Source organism: Cebus imitator, unplaced genomic scaffold (assembly GCF_001604975.1).
Source record: "Cebus imitator isolate Cc_AM_T3 unplaced genomic scaffold, Cebus_imitator-1.0 Scaffold148, whole genome shotgun sequence".
In the NCBI taxonomy this organism is placed as follows: domain Eukaryota; kingdom Metazoa; phylum Chordata; class Mammalia; order Primates; family Cebidae; genus Cebus; species Cebus imitator.
Window position 1 is genome coordinate 402,040 of NW_016107463.1, and position 12,808 is coordinate 414,847.

Consider the following 12,808-nt stretch of genomic DNA (forward strand, 5'->3'; position numbering starts at 1 on the left):
AAAAAAAAAAAAAAAAAAAAAAAAAAAAAAGGAAATGTTCCCCCGGAACATCCCTTGGTGTTTTTTACATAAGCAGAATATGTATAATAAAAAAATATATATATCTAGAAAGCGTCCTTTCCATACCCTTGAGACACCCACAGCCAAGAAGGATGGTAACTTAAAAAGACTGACTAGGGGCTGATTGTGATGGCTCACACCTGTAATCCCACATGTTGGGAGGCTCAGGCAGATGGATCACTTGCGGTCAGGAGTTTGAGACCACCCTGGCCAACATGGTGAAAGCTTGTCTGCTAAAATACAAAAATTAGCCAGCAGTGGCGGCAGGTGCCTTTAATCCCAGCTACTCAGGAGGCTAAGGCGGGAGAATCACTTGAGCCTGGGAGGCAGAGGTTGCAGAGAGCCAAGACTGCACCCATTGCACTCCAGCCTGGATGACAGAGTAAGACTCTGTCTCAAAAAATAATAGTAAACATAAAAATAAATAAAATAAAAGACTGAGTGAGAATTCAGAAAAACTTCAGTAGTTTAGAATTACAGGCGGTTTTCTATCAAGATGAAATTAAATAGAGGCAAGTATATGGTTTTATCTTTGGATCCCAAAATATAAATTGTATAAGTGTGAGATGAAACATTGATAACTTTGCAATGGCCTGTTTGAAAGAAATACAGTGATTTTAGTTGATAATTCAACATGAAGCAATTATACATATATATATAGACACACACACACACAATAATTTTTGAGTGTGTATGTAATAGGTATACAGCTGCAAACATTATTCTTCAACTGCTTCAATAAAAGTAGAGTAAAATATCTAAAATCATGTACTTGATAATCTTGCCCAATTTTCCACTAGTCAGAACACACTTGGAATATTTTTGTCTGTTCCTAAATGGCACACTTTAAAATGGATATAGACAAACTATATCTAGTAACTCAAGAACTAGAAACTCAAGTGATAGGAAAAATGACTGAAGAAACCAAGGATATTTAACGTGGAAGAGCTTGACTTGGGTGTATCATGGTGCCATTAGATGGGGAAGAATCAGACCTGTGTATGCCATAGGACCTTGCTTAGCAGGACGAATGGGACCAAGATCCGTGGGTAGGAATGCCAGGAGAAAGACTTAGGCTCAGGTTAAGGAAGAAATTTCCAAACACACAAACCATCTCGGAATGCCATACAGTGCCTTATAGTGGATTTTACTGTGCTGGACACCGGTGTTTCAGCAAGAGTAAGACCCTGTTCGTCAGGGTGTCCTGAAGAAGATTCAAACATCTAATAGGCGGTTGAACATATTGGGAGGCTGGTTAAGCTAGACAACCTGGAAGATCCTTTTCAACCGCAACTTTCTATACTCAAACTATGTATCAGACATTGATTGTCCCGATTCTCCTCCAGCATACATGAGTAACCAAAGAGGCCCAGGAAAAGAAATATTTTTTGTTCCACTTGCACCATTCGAAACTAGGTCCACCATTTCATAATTTTAAAAAGTTCTTGGTGTATTTGGTAGAGTATGGATGCATATTTTAGAACCAGAGAGATTATGATTTATCAAGAGAGAAACATGGACAGAATATGAATTAGATAAATCCCCATAATCATAAAAGAAAACCGAATCCATTATTTAATCGTCACAACCTAGAGCCATCTCAAGGTGACTCAAGATCTACATGTACAAGTCACCGACTGCCTTGTGGGTGGGGCTGCTTCAGAGTTGTAATTCATTGAAGAATGTTTGCTGAAATGTACCACGTACAACACATTGTGCAGGCATTGGAGAGAACCCCTTAAGGAATAAGCCATGATCATGGTTCTTGCCTTCTGATCAAGGTAGGGTCCAAGGCCATTTGATTTCAGCATTTTCATAAATCCACAGAGGTGTGGGTCCTGACAGTCAGACTGGCCGCAACTAAGATGTTCCCAGTGCCCATTTAATAATTTACACAGAGAAATATCATTGACCTATGGACCTGAACGCATGAGCTGGCGTAGTGAGTGGATTCTCTTCCTTACATCTATCTGTATGGAAAGCCAAACCACATTCAGAAACTGCCTTATTGATTACCCACAGTAATTATGAGAGGCATTGGAAATATTCAAAGCCTGTGTAATCAGAGCCTACTCTCCAGTTAATGTGGAAATGAGAAAGTTGCTCAGAGGGGAGTTAGAGTCAACAATAATTATTATCACTAAGCTAAGACAGCGTAAACATCCGTCTATCGACCACTGGTCCGCCTCGGCTGGTGGTTATGTCGTCTGTGGGGGATGAGCAGGAGATGGGCCCAAAAGGAGGCGTGAGGCTTTAGCAGTCAAGGTCCACAGTTGCCAGCAAGAGAAACTGAGTCTCTTGAACAGAAAGGACATTTCATGGAAAGATGTTAGAAGCCCTCAGGCTCATCTGGAGGCTTAAGAGTGGGCAGAAATCAACAGCCCCATGATGACAACTATCTTTAAGCAGAACCAGATGGCTTCATTCTGCCCCCACCGCCCCCCACCTCTGCTGCCTGCAGCCATCAGCACCACAGCTGCCCTGGGTGGATCTGAATTGTCCCTTTTTTCTTTCCATCACTTGTTCCAACATCCCAAACACAAGTGTCCCATTGGGTTCCCAGACCAAGCCCTGGGCTACCAGTGAATGGGAGAAAGGAACTGCTAAACTGTTTTCCAAAGTGGCTGCGCTGTTTCATATTCCCACCAGCAATGCAATAGGACTCCAATTTTTGCACGTAATCACCGACACTTGCTTTGTCTGTCTTTTTGATGATAGCCATCCTAGTGGGTATGAAGTGGTATCTCGTCGTTTTTATTTGCATTGCTCTAATGACTAATGATGTCGAGCGTCTCTTCATGCATTCATTGGCCATTTGTGTATCTTCTTTGGAGAAATGCCTGTTCCTTTGCCAATTTTTTAATTGGATCTAATGTCCTTTGAAAATGCCATCCGCCCTTTTAATATATGCCTCTCATTTCCCAGAGATTGTGGGGTTGCTTCATCCTCTGGCCCCTCCTACGGCATCTAGCACACTGTTGATACATAGCACATTGTAATGGTTGCCTAATCTATTTGGTATATGAGTACTCATGCATTAGTACATTTACATTACTACTAATACAATAATACACTTGGTAGTTGTGATTGGGCTTTTTTTTTTTTCCCCCAAGATGGAGTCTCACTCTGTGACCCAGGGGCAGGAATACAGTGGTACAATCTTGGCTTACTGCAATGTCTGCCTCCCAGGTTCAAGTGAATCTTCCACCTCAGCCTCCCAAGTAGCTGGGATTACAGGCACCTGCCTCCACGCCGGGCAAATTTTTATATTTTTGGTAGAGATGGAGTTTCGCCATGTTGGCCAGGCTGGTCTTGAACTCCTGACCTCAGGTGATCCACCTGCCCCAGCCTCCCAAAGTGCTGGGATTACAGGCATGAGCCACTGGGCCTGGTCTGTGCTTGGGTTTTGATCCAGTTCAGTTAAACAAGCAAGTGGTATGTCTTGGCTCGTCTTGAAAAATCCTGGTTACAACTGGTATCCAAGGAATGGGGGCATACTAATCATATTCTAGAATAGTGATTCTAAGTAAAACCTGTCACCCAGAAACATATGAAGGTGGACTTTTCTTTTGTCACCTTTTATTTTCACTTCATCTCTAGCATCTCTCAGATCCCTTCCCACTAAAGCCCAGGAGAGGAGGGGATGGGGGTCAGGGGTAGAGGGGCATTGGAGAAAAACTGGAGGCTATTTTTAGGCTTGTTTTTCAGCCATGAAGTGTCATGTTCTTCACCACCCCGGCTGCTGGATTAATTAGGCTGTGCTGGCAGCTGCCAGTCAGGGAGGGTTGCCAGCTTCTAAAGGTGATTCCGCCTAATGCCTGAATTGATATGCAGAAGGAGAACATTTTTCCTGCTACCTGGCCCTTGCCTTCCATGGCAATGTCCCCTGGCCTCTGGTGGCTTTGGGTAGAAGAGGATAAAGCTTTCCTAAGTCATGAACCCTTTTTTAACCGGACATGCAAAGCTACCAGCTGGTCCTTTGACCTAACATTTCATTGGTAGAACCCGGCGGTCACAGCTTGGGTCTCTCTTTCCCATTTCTGCTTCCTGTTCTCCCAGATCTTCCCCAAAATAAGCTCAGTGCCCAGAATTTGTGTGGTTTTGGGAGATTCCACTGCGCGGGCAATAGGTGATCGAGAAAGAGTCAGAGACATAGACTCTGACCAAATAGCTCATTTTCAGGCTATTTTTCTAAGACTCTATGGTCGTTATTAACTTCTGGATATACAAAGACAATCTTCATTCATTCAAAAAATATTCATTGAAGCCAGGCATGGTGGTTCACACCTGTAATCCCAACACTTTGGGAGGATGAGGCAGGAGGATCCCTTAAGGTCAGGAGTTCGAGACAATATAGTAGGACAACATAGTAGGACTCTGGGCAACACAGTAGGACTCTGTCTCTACAAGAAGTTTAAAATCTAGGCAGGCATGGTAGCACACTCCTGTTGTTGTAGCTATTCAGGAGGCCGAGGCAGGAGGACTGCTTGAGCCCAAGGGTTCAGGGTTGCAGGGAGCTGTGATGACACCACTGCACTCCAACCTGGGCGAGTTGAGACCCTGCTTCTAAAATATGGGTCTCCCAGCACTTTGGGAGGCGGCCGAGGCAGGCAGATCACTTGAGGCAGGCAGATCACTTCAGTAGTTTGAGACCAGCCTGGCCAACATGGTGAAACCCCAGCTATACTAAAAATACAAAAATTAACCGGGTGTGGTGGCGCATGCCTGTAGTCCTAGCTACTCTGGAGGCTGAGGCATGAGAATTGCTTGAACCTGGGAGGAGAAGATTGCAGTGAGCTGAGATTGCATCATTGCATTCCAGCCTTGGTGACAGAGCCAGACTCTGTAAGTAACATAACATAACATAAAATATGGGTCTCTCTATCATTTACACACACACACACACACACACACACACACACACATATATATATTTATATATATATTTTTTTTGAGATGGAGTCTCACTCTGTCACCCAGGCTGGAGTGCAGTGCATCTTGACTCACTGTAATCTCCACCTCCCAGATTCAAGTGATTCTCCTGCCACAGCCTCCTGAGTAACTGGGACTACAGGTGCATGCCACCACACCTGGCTAATTTTTTTTATTTTTAGTAGAGACAGGGTTTCACCATGTTGGCCAGGCTGGTCTCAAACGCCTGACCTCAGGTAATCTGCCCGCCTCAGCCTCCCAAAGTGCTGGGATTACAGGCGTGAGCCACTGTGCCCGGGCTATATTTATTTTTTTACCAAAATATATGAGATGATGCCTATGCCATGTTCAAAAAATGGCTCCTTATCTAGTAATAGCTGGGCAAGTTACTTGACACATAGTCTAGACATATATATACACACATACGCACAGACACAGAGAGAAACACCTGCTGGGCATCAGGCACTGTTTTAGGTGCTGGGTTGCAATAGTGAACAAAACAAAGATCTCTGCCTTGGTGGGACTTGCATTCCAGTTGGAAGTGACAATGCACAGTAGCCATAATAAAGAATGGTATATCATCTAGTATATATAACTTTATATAGTCTATATACTTATTTATATTACATATTATTTATATATAGGGACTATATCTATCTATATATATATATATGGTGATAAGTGCTATGGAAAATAATAGAGCACATGAAGTGCTTCCTTTCAACCTTTCACTCCATGCTATGCTGTTCTGTCCCGATCTCAGTATTTAAGGGCATGCCAGGGACTCTCATGCTGCGGGGCCTCCTCCCTTGTGCTCCTGTGGGAAATCGTAGAAACAGAATGTTTAGGCCTGGTTGGGATCTCAGAGAGCATCCAGCCAGGAGGTTTTCCACCTTGGTTCTGCCTCACTGCTAGTGGATGATGGTGTATCGTGTGTCGCCTCGCCAGGGGCTTCTCAGCACACTGGCCATTTGACTCCGATGCTGTCCAAGCAGAGCCTTTCATGAACCTGCAGGAAGCAGCCCCCTTTTCCCAGAATCCTCACACAAACTGTCTTTTTAATTAGGGAGGTCGGGAATGGGGTTTCTGAGTCCAAGTTCAGGGAGTTCAAGGAATTTGGTTTCTGGTCAGTCCCTGCAGGGGAGGCCCCGTTCACCCTGCCTCCCACAGGTGATAGCTCTGGTCCGGAAACTGCTCACTTCCCTACTGCCATATAAACAATTACATTAAGAGCACAGCTAAAAGACCAGCCAGAACAATCACTTAGAAGAGTAGCTAGATGAATCAGAGCAGCTGGAGAAGATATTTAAAGACCCCAGAAATCACTGCACATAGAACTGGATGGGGGCGATTGATTATGAATCAAACATGTCAATTGCAGTTTCAGTGCAACAAGGAAACAAAAGGTCAGTGTATTCCTCCTGGACTATCTTGTGAGAAATGAGGATATGAAGGTAGCTATTTAAAATGAGCTGCAGTTATTTGAGCATAATCTAAGTGCAGAACATGGCAGGTTTTAGGCATGCTGTTTAGGAGAAAATCTCAGGACTGTCTTTTCTGCTGGGAATGTTTAAGTTATGGTAAAGGCCGGGCACACTGGCTCATGTCTGTAATCCCAGCATTTCAGGAGGCCAAGGCAGGAGGATTACTTGAGCCCAGGAGTTTGAGACCAGCCCGGGCAACACAGCGAGATGCTGTCTCTACAAGAAAATTTAAAAATTAGCTGGGTATGGTGGTGCATGCCTTTAGTCCCAACTACTGGGGAGGCCAAGGCAGGAGGATCACTTAAGCCCAGAAAGTCGAGGCTGCAGTGAGGCACGATCATACCACTGGGCAACAGAGCGAGACCCTGTCCCAGAAGAGAGAAAAGAAAAGAACAAAACAAAATTTCTAGTTAAGACCGCCGTCATTCTGACGTATGTTGAGAAAATGAAATCAGACTCCATTTAGACAACATTTGGCCTAATGATGTTCAAATCCTCCCGGAGCAAATCCCAAGTGAACATACACTGCAGTGTGAGATTAGGCACCAGGAGGAATTTTGTGATCATATGGATTGTAAAGTACCAGAAGCTTCTAATGGAGGAATGATTGCGGTTTCTGCTCCAGAAGCTCTTTATGAAGTAGGTAAACACACTTAACCTGAGACCAGTTCAGATTACACCTGCCCCAGGACCTTCTTATCAAGTCAGTTGTGATTTCGGGAACCTTAGGGAATGTATGAGATGGGAGACAATCTGCCAGGGTTTCAACCTTATTACTGCTGATGCTTTGGGCTGGATCATTATTTCTGTGGGGTCCTGTACTGTGCATCAGAGAAGGTTGAGCCGCATCCTCGGCCTCTGCTCAGTAGTTGCCAGTAGCACCTCCCACCCTACCCTACCTTTGTTGAGACAGCTGAAAACCTCCAGACATTGCCAAATGTCTCCTGGGGATGCAAAATCTCCCTTTAGTGAGAACCCCTGCTCTAGGGTGACCAACCATCCCAGTTTGCCTGGAACTGAGGGCTTTTCTGGCATGTGGGGCTTTCAGTGTTAAAACCAGGGAGCTGCCAGGCAAACCAGAAGAGCTGACCCCTTGGCTGTGTCATTGATATGTTCTATTCATACCAACATTTAAAAGCAAGAAACCAGGCAGGCGTGGAAGCCCACACCTTAATCCCAGCACTTTGGGAGGCCAAGGTGGGTGGATCACTTGAGGTCAGGAGTTTGAGACCAACCTGGCTAACATGGTGAAACCTTGTCTCTACAGTACTACAAATACAAAAATTAGTCAGGCGTATTGGCACATGCTTGTAATCCTAGCTACTTGGTAGGCTGAGGCGAGAGAATTGCTTGCACTTGAGGGGCAGAGGTTGCAGTGAGCTGAGATTGTGCCACTGCCCTCCAGCCTGAGTGACAGAGGAAGCCTCCCTCTCAAATACATACATACATACATACATAAAGTAAGAAACCAGAGCTTTTGAAAAGTCTGTCTTTGGGAAGCATTGACAAAGCGTCTGGGGAAATACAACATGGGTTATGATATCATTTTGCCCCTCCTTTTCCCCAGTGTCTCTAAAGCCTGAGCCTTGGTGAGATGGGCCATCGGGAGGTTTGATCCTAGCCCATAGACTAAGGAGACTTGATGCAAACTTGCTGCCTTTCTAGCAGAGAGGCTCTTGTTTGGCACTTGGGAGTGAGTTTGAGTGACAGACTTTTTCTTGGAATTGTAGGCTGTGTGACAGTATACATCATGAAAGTGACAGCAACAGTGGCGACTAATTTAATTCCATTTTCCTTTGCAGGCCCTGATAAATTATTGCTGCAGGGAAAAATAAATTTTACTTTCTCAGACAAATGATTCGAATAATGATGGGCTCTGGGGAAACTGGGGGCTAAGAGAAGATCTCTTAGTGGCTTAAAAATATTTAAATAGCGCATCATGGAACTTGTTGCAAATGCCTCTCGTGCCTGGCCTGGAAACTACCAGAAGGAGCCTCCTTTCCAGAGTAATTAGAAGAGTCCAGGCCGGGCATGGTGGCTGACACCAGTAATCCCAGCAGTTTAGGAGGCTGAGGCAGGCGGATCACCTGAGGTCAGGAGTTCAAGATCAGCCTGGTCAACATGACAAAACCCTGCCTCTATTAAAAATACAAAAATTAATGCCAAGTGTGGTGGTCACGCCTGTGATCCGACCACTTTAGGAGGCCAAGGTGGGCGGATCACCTGAGGTTGAGAGTTTGAGACCAACCCAACCAACAAGAAGAAACCCTGTCTCTACTAAAAATACAAAAATTGGCCAGGCATGGTGGCACATGCCTGTAATCCCAGCTACTCAGGAGGCTGAGGCAGGAGAATCGCTTGACCCTGGAAGGTGGAGGTTGCAGTGAGCCGAGATAGCGCCATTGCACTCCAGCCTGGGAAACGAGTGAGACTCTGTCTCAAAAAAAAAAATACAAAAATTAGCTGGGCGTGCTGATACATGCCTGTAATCCCAGCTACTCGGGAGGCTGAGGCAGGAGAATCGCTTGAACCCAGGAGGTGATGGTTGCAGTGAGCCAAGATTGCGCCACTGCACTCCAGCCCGGGAGATGGAGCAAGACATCTCCCAAAAAAGAAAGAAGAGTTCCATAAAATATCAGCCATCTTGACTAAATGATTGTGGTTTTTTAGGCCACCTCAATGGAAAAGGTCATTGATTACCATTCTGTATGTCCTGTGTAAGATGGTGGCTGAAACAGCTAAAATAGATTCTAGAATCTGGAGTCCTGATGGGCCATTTACAAATAGGAAAAGTCTCGACGTGGATGGAAAATTGCCCATAATTTTCACTTCCCTTCCAGAAAATGATGGTTGTTCAGGAGTATGGCTCTGCTGGGAGGCTTTTAAAATGTTACAGGGAATGAATTATGTGGTGAGGAGGTACTTGGGCCCCAGAGTACTACTGTGCATGAGGAACTTGAGGAGGGGTGCAGTGTAGATGGAACCCCTACCCACAAGAGGACAGTGGAGAATGGGCTTTAATACCTTAGGGAGACATGCGTGCTTTGTCTAAGCGAAACAGTGCCGGCCAGGCACGGTGGTTCACGCCTATAATCCCAGCACTTTGGGAGGCCAAGGCGGGTAGATCACGAGGTCAAGAGATCGAGACCATCCTGGTCAACATGGTGAAACCCTGTCTCTACTAAAAATACAAAGATTAGCTGGGCATGGTGGCGTGTGCCTGTAGTCCCAGCTACTTGGGAGGCTGAGGCAGGAGAATTGCCTGAACCCAGGAGGCGGAGGTTGCGGTGAGCCGAGATCGCACCATTGCACTCCAGCCTGGGTAACAGAAGGGAAACTCCATCTCTACAAAAAACAAAAACAAACAAACAAAAAATAGTGCCTTGCTTCCTTGAGGGAGATTCTCCAACCCTGTGTCAGTCCATTAAAAGCACAAGAAAATCACCTGCCTGCCGCTAGAATCCACATCTTCCCACACTAGCCATTGGCACATTGCACTGGGGTGTGAGGGCAAACAGGAAGGAACAAGGGAAAGTTTTGCTCATGACCATTTCCTGCACATGAGCCAGTGCAATTTTCCCACTGTCAGCGTCACCTGAGGTGCACTCCAACTTCGGTGATGGATGAAATACATCATCTGCAAAAGCTATAAAAACCCCATCCTTTTGAGCAGTGTGAACGTCAGGGAAATGAGCAGTTACTGCGGAGAGCATTTTATAGGAGTGAAAAATTCTGCATTAGAGCGGCAAGAATTGTTATGTGAAAGATCAGACTGCTTCACTCACTCCTCACAGCCCTCCTGAGAGCAGGGGTCTTTGTCTAACACTCACTCAACTTCTGGGGAGCTTTGCTTTCCTGTTTGTTTCAACCCTGATTAACAGCCCGGAGCTATGGGTTAGGTCCGGCCAGCCACTGAGAATCCATCTTTGTCTTTTCAAAGGCCGGGCCTGGATGCTGTCAGAAATAAGAGAAACAACTGGGAAAGACGGGCCAGGTACAGTATTTTACGGGCTCTGATTGTCATTTAGATTTCACATCCAGGAGGATTTTGAGACTTGGGATTCTGTTAGCTCCATGTCCCTTCCAACTTCCTGGTTCTATCAGCTTGGAATTCCAAACTGCTTTTCTTTTTCTTTTTTTGAGATGGAGTTTCACTCTGTTGCCCAGGCCGGAGTGCAATGGTGCAGTCTTAGCTCACTGCAACCTCCGCCTCCCGGGTTCCAGCAATTCTCCTGCCTCAGCCTCCTGAGTAGCTGGGGTCACAGGTGCCCACCACCACACCCGGCTAATTTTTGTATTTTTAGTAGAGATGGGGCTTTCACCATGTTGGCCAGGCTGGTCTTGAACTTCTGACCTCGTGATCCACCCACCTCAGCCTCCCAAAGTGCTAGAATTACAGGCATGAGCCACTGTGCCCGGCTTCAAAACTGCTTCTTGATGTTTCTTATTGCCAACATGCAGCCCTAAGGAGCTGGGGGTTTACGTCATCTTCCTGGATCGACTGCTAGACATGAGCGTCCCAGACACTTAGCTATAGGCCCCAGAGTAGGAAAGAATCAAGTGGTAGCCTCTGGAAGGACAGAAACCCTTGGTTATTGGGCTGGAATAGAAATGAAATCATGCAGATGTATCTTAAGGAATAGAAATATTATATATTTCAATATAATGTTTAAGGAATTAGCTGAGGGCTGCACTGTTCTCTAAGGTTTGCCTTTGAAGAAAAATAAAACTTCATTGGTTTTTGGTTTGCAAAAGACCCTGGGACCTGTGCCTTTGGGGATTTGTTTTCTGCAAATGGCTGCTCCAGAGGAATGACTGCACCATTTTATGGGCTTTCTAATAACTTTCCAAAACAAATTGCTGCAAACTAGATAGCTGAACACGGCACAAATGTATCCTCTAGCAGTTCAGGGGGCCGGAAACCCGAAATCAAGGGGTTGGCAGTATCGTTTCCTTCCGGGGAAACTGAGAGTCTGTCCCCTGCCTCTGTCCCATCTCCTCACGTTCCTTGGCCTGCAGCAACGTCACTCCCGTCTCTGCCTCTGTCCCCACATGGCCTTCCCCTCGGCGTGTCTCTGAGTTTCAAATCTCTTTCTCCTTTCTTTTAGAAGGATACCAGTCATTGGAGTTAGGGCTTACCCTAAATCCGGAAGGATTTCATCTTGTGATCTTTAACTTAATTACATCTACAAAGAGCCTATTTTCAAAGCAGGTCACATTCACAGTTACTGGAGGTTAAGATTGTGGATGTATCTTTTGGGGCAGACACAATTCAACCCGCTATAATTGTATTTTGTTACTCTTCCTGTGTCTAAGTTGCGCTCTCTGTTGCTTTCGTCCATTTTCAAAAGGTCACTCATATGCACTGCTTAGGCTGAAGTCTGTCTCCAAAATTAGCTTCTCCCTGCCGATGTTTGGGCTTAAACATTCCACGATACCCCTCCTAGGAGACAAAGGTCAGGCTGGCCGACCCCTCCAAATATGGAACCCGTCAGACCCTGAATTCACAAGTTTTTGCAGATCCAAAGAGGACAGGCTGACAGTCTGATGGAGTCCCCCACCAGGCTGTAGCCTGCTGCCTTCACACATTTTGAGAGCACTTGAATATGCATGGGAAGCAATTAACTACGGCAAAGACCAGAGAGCTGAGAAAAGGGTAGCTGCAGAGAAAAAGAGATGCCCCAGAACTCTCCTGATTTCTCCAGCATTCGATCCAGAAAGATAGGGTGGTAAGACTCTGAACAGACGCTAATTCTTTTTTTTTTTTCTTTTCTCTTAGCAAACTGCCTGGTTGGGCTAGAGCTGTCGTCCCCAAAATATTTTATGTTACAGAGAAGGCTTGGAACTATTATCCCTACACAATTACAGGTAAGTAGTCCTGAGTACACCCATATGCCACATGTAGTAAATGCAAGGACATAGTGTAGTGGAATTTCATTGATTTATGGTTGATTATCCAAGCAGGGCCTTGTGGGAGCCCGGAGTATCCCTCTCCTTTTTTTTTTTTTTTTTTTTTTAACCTGTAGGTCATGAGTACTTCTCCTAACACTGAGACACAGAGATGGCAGGTGACGGGGGGAGGGGGGGGGTTAAGCTAAGCCATTCTATCTTCCCTCTTAGAATTACAATAAATAGATTATGGAGGGCTGAGCTGGGCGCAGTGACTCACTCCTGTAATCCCAGCACTTTGGAAGGCCGAGGCAGGTGGATTACTTGAGGTCAGGAGTTTGAGACCAGCCTGGCCAACATGGGGAAACGGAGGTTGCAGTGAGCCAAGCTTGTGCCACTGCACACCAGCCTGGCAGGGCGACACAATGAGACTCCGTGTCAAA

The 12,808-nt window shown here is 45.5% G+C and overlaps 1 protein-coding gene across 2 annotated transcripts in view; it reads left to right on the forward strand.

Moving 5' to 3' along the window:
• The window catches only part of PITPNC1 (phosphatidylinositol transfer protein cytoplasmic 1), a 324,051-nt gene that overhangs the window by 168,815 nt on the left and 142,428 nt on the right, over positions 1 to 12,808 (forward strand). For both annotated transcript variants that reach the window (XM_017542838.2, XM_017542836.2), the window contains exon 3: positions 12,256 to 12,344. In XM_017542838.2, the coding sequence (XP_017398327.1) occupies positions 12,256 to 12,344 (89 nt within the window). The remainder of the gene's footprint in view (positions 1 to 12,255; positions 12,345 to 12,808) is intronic.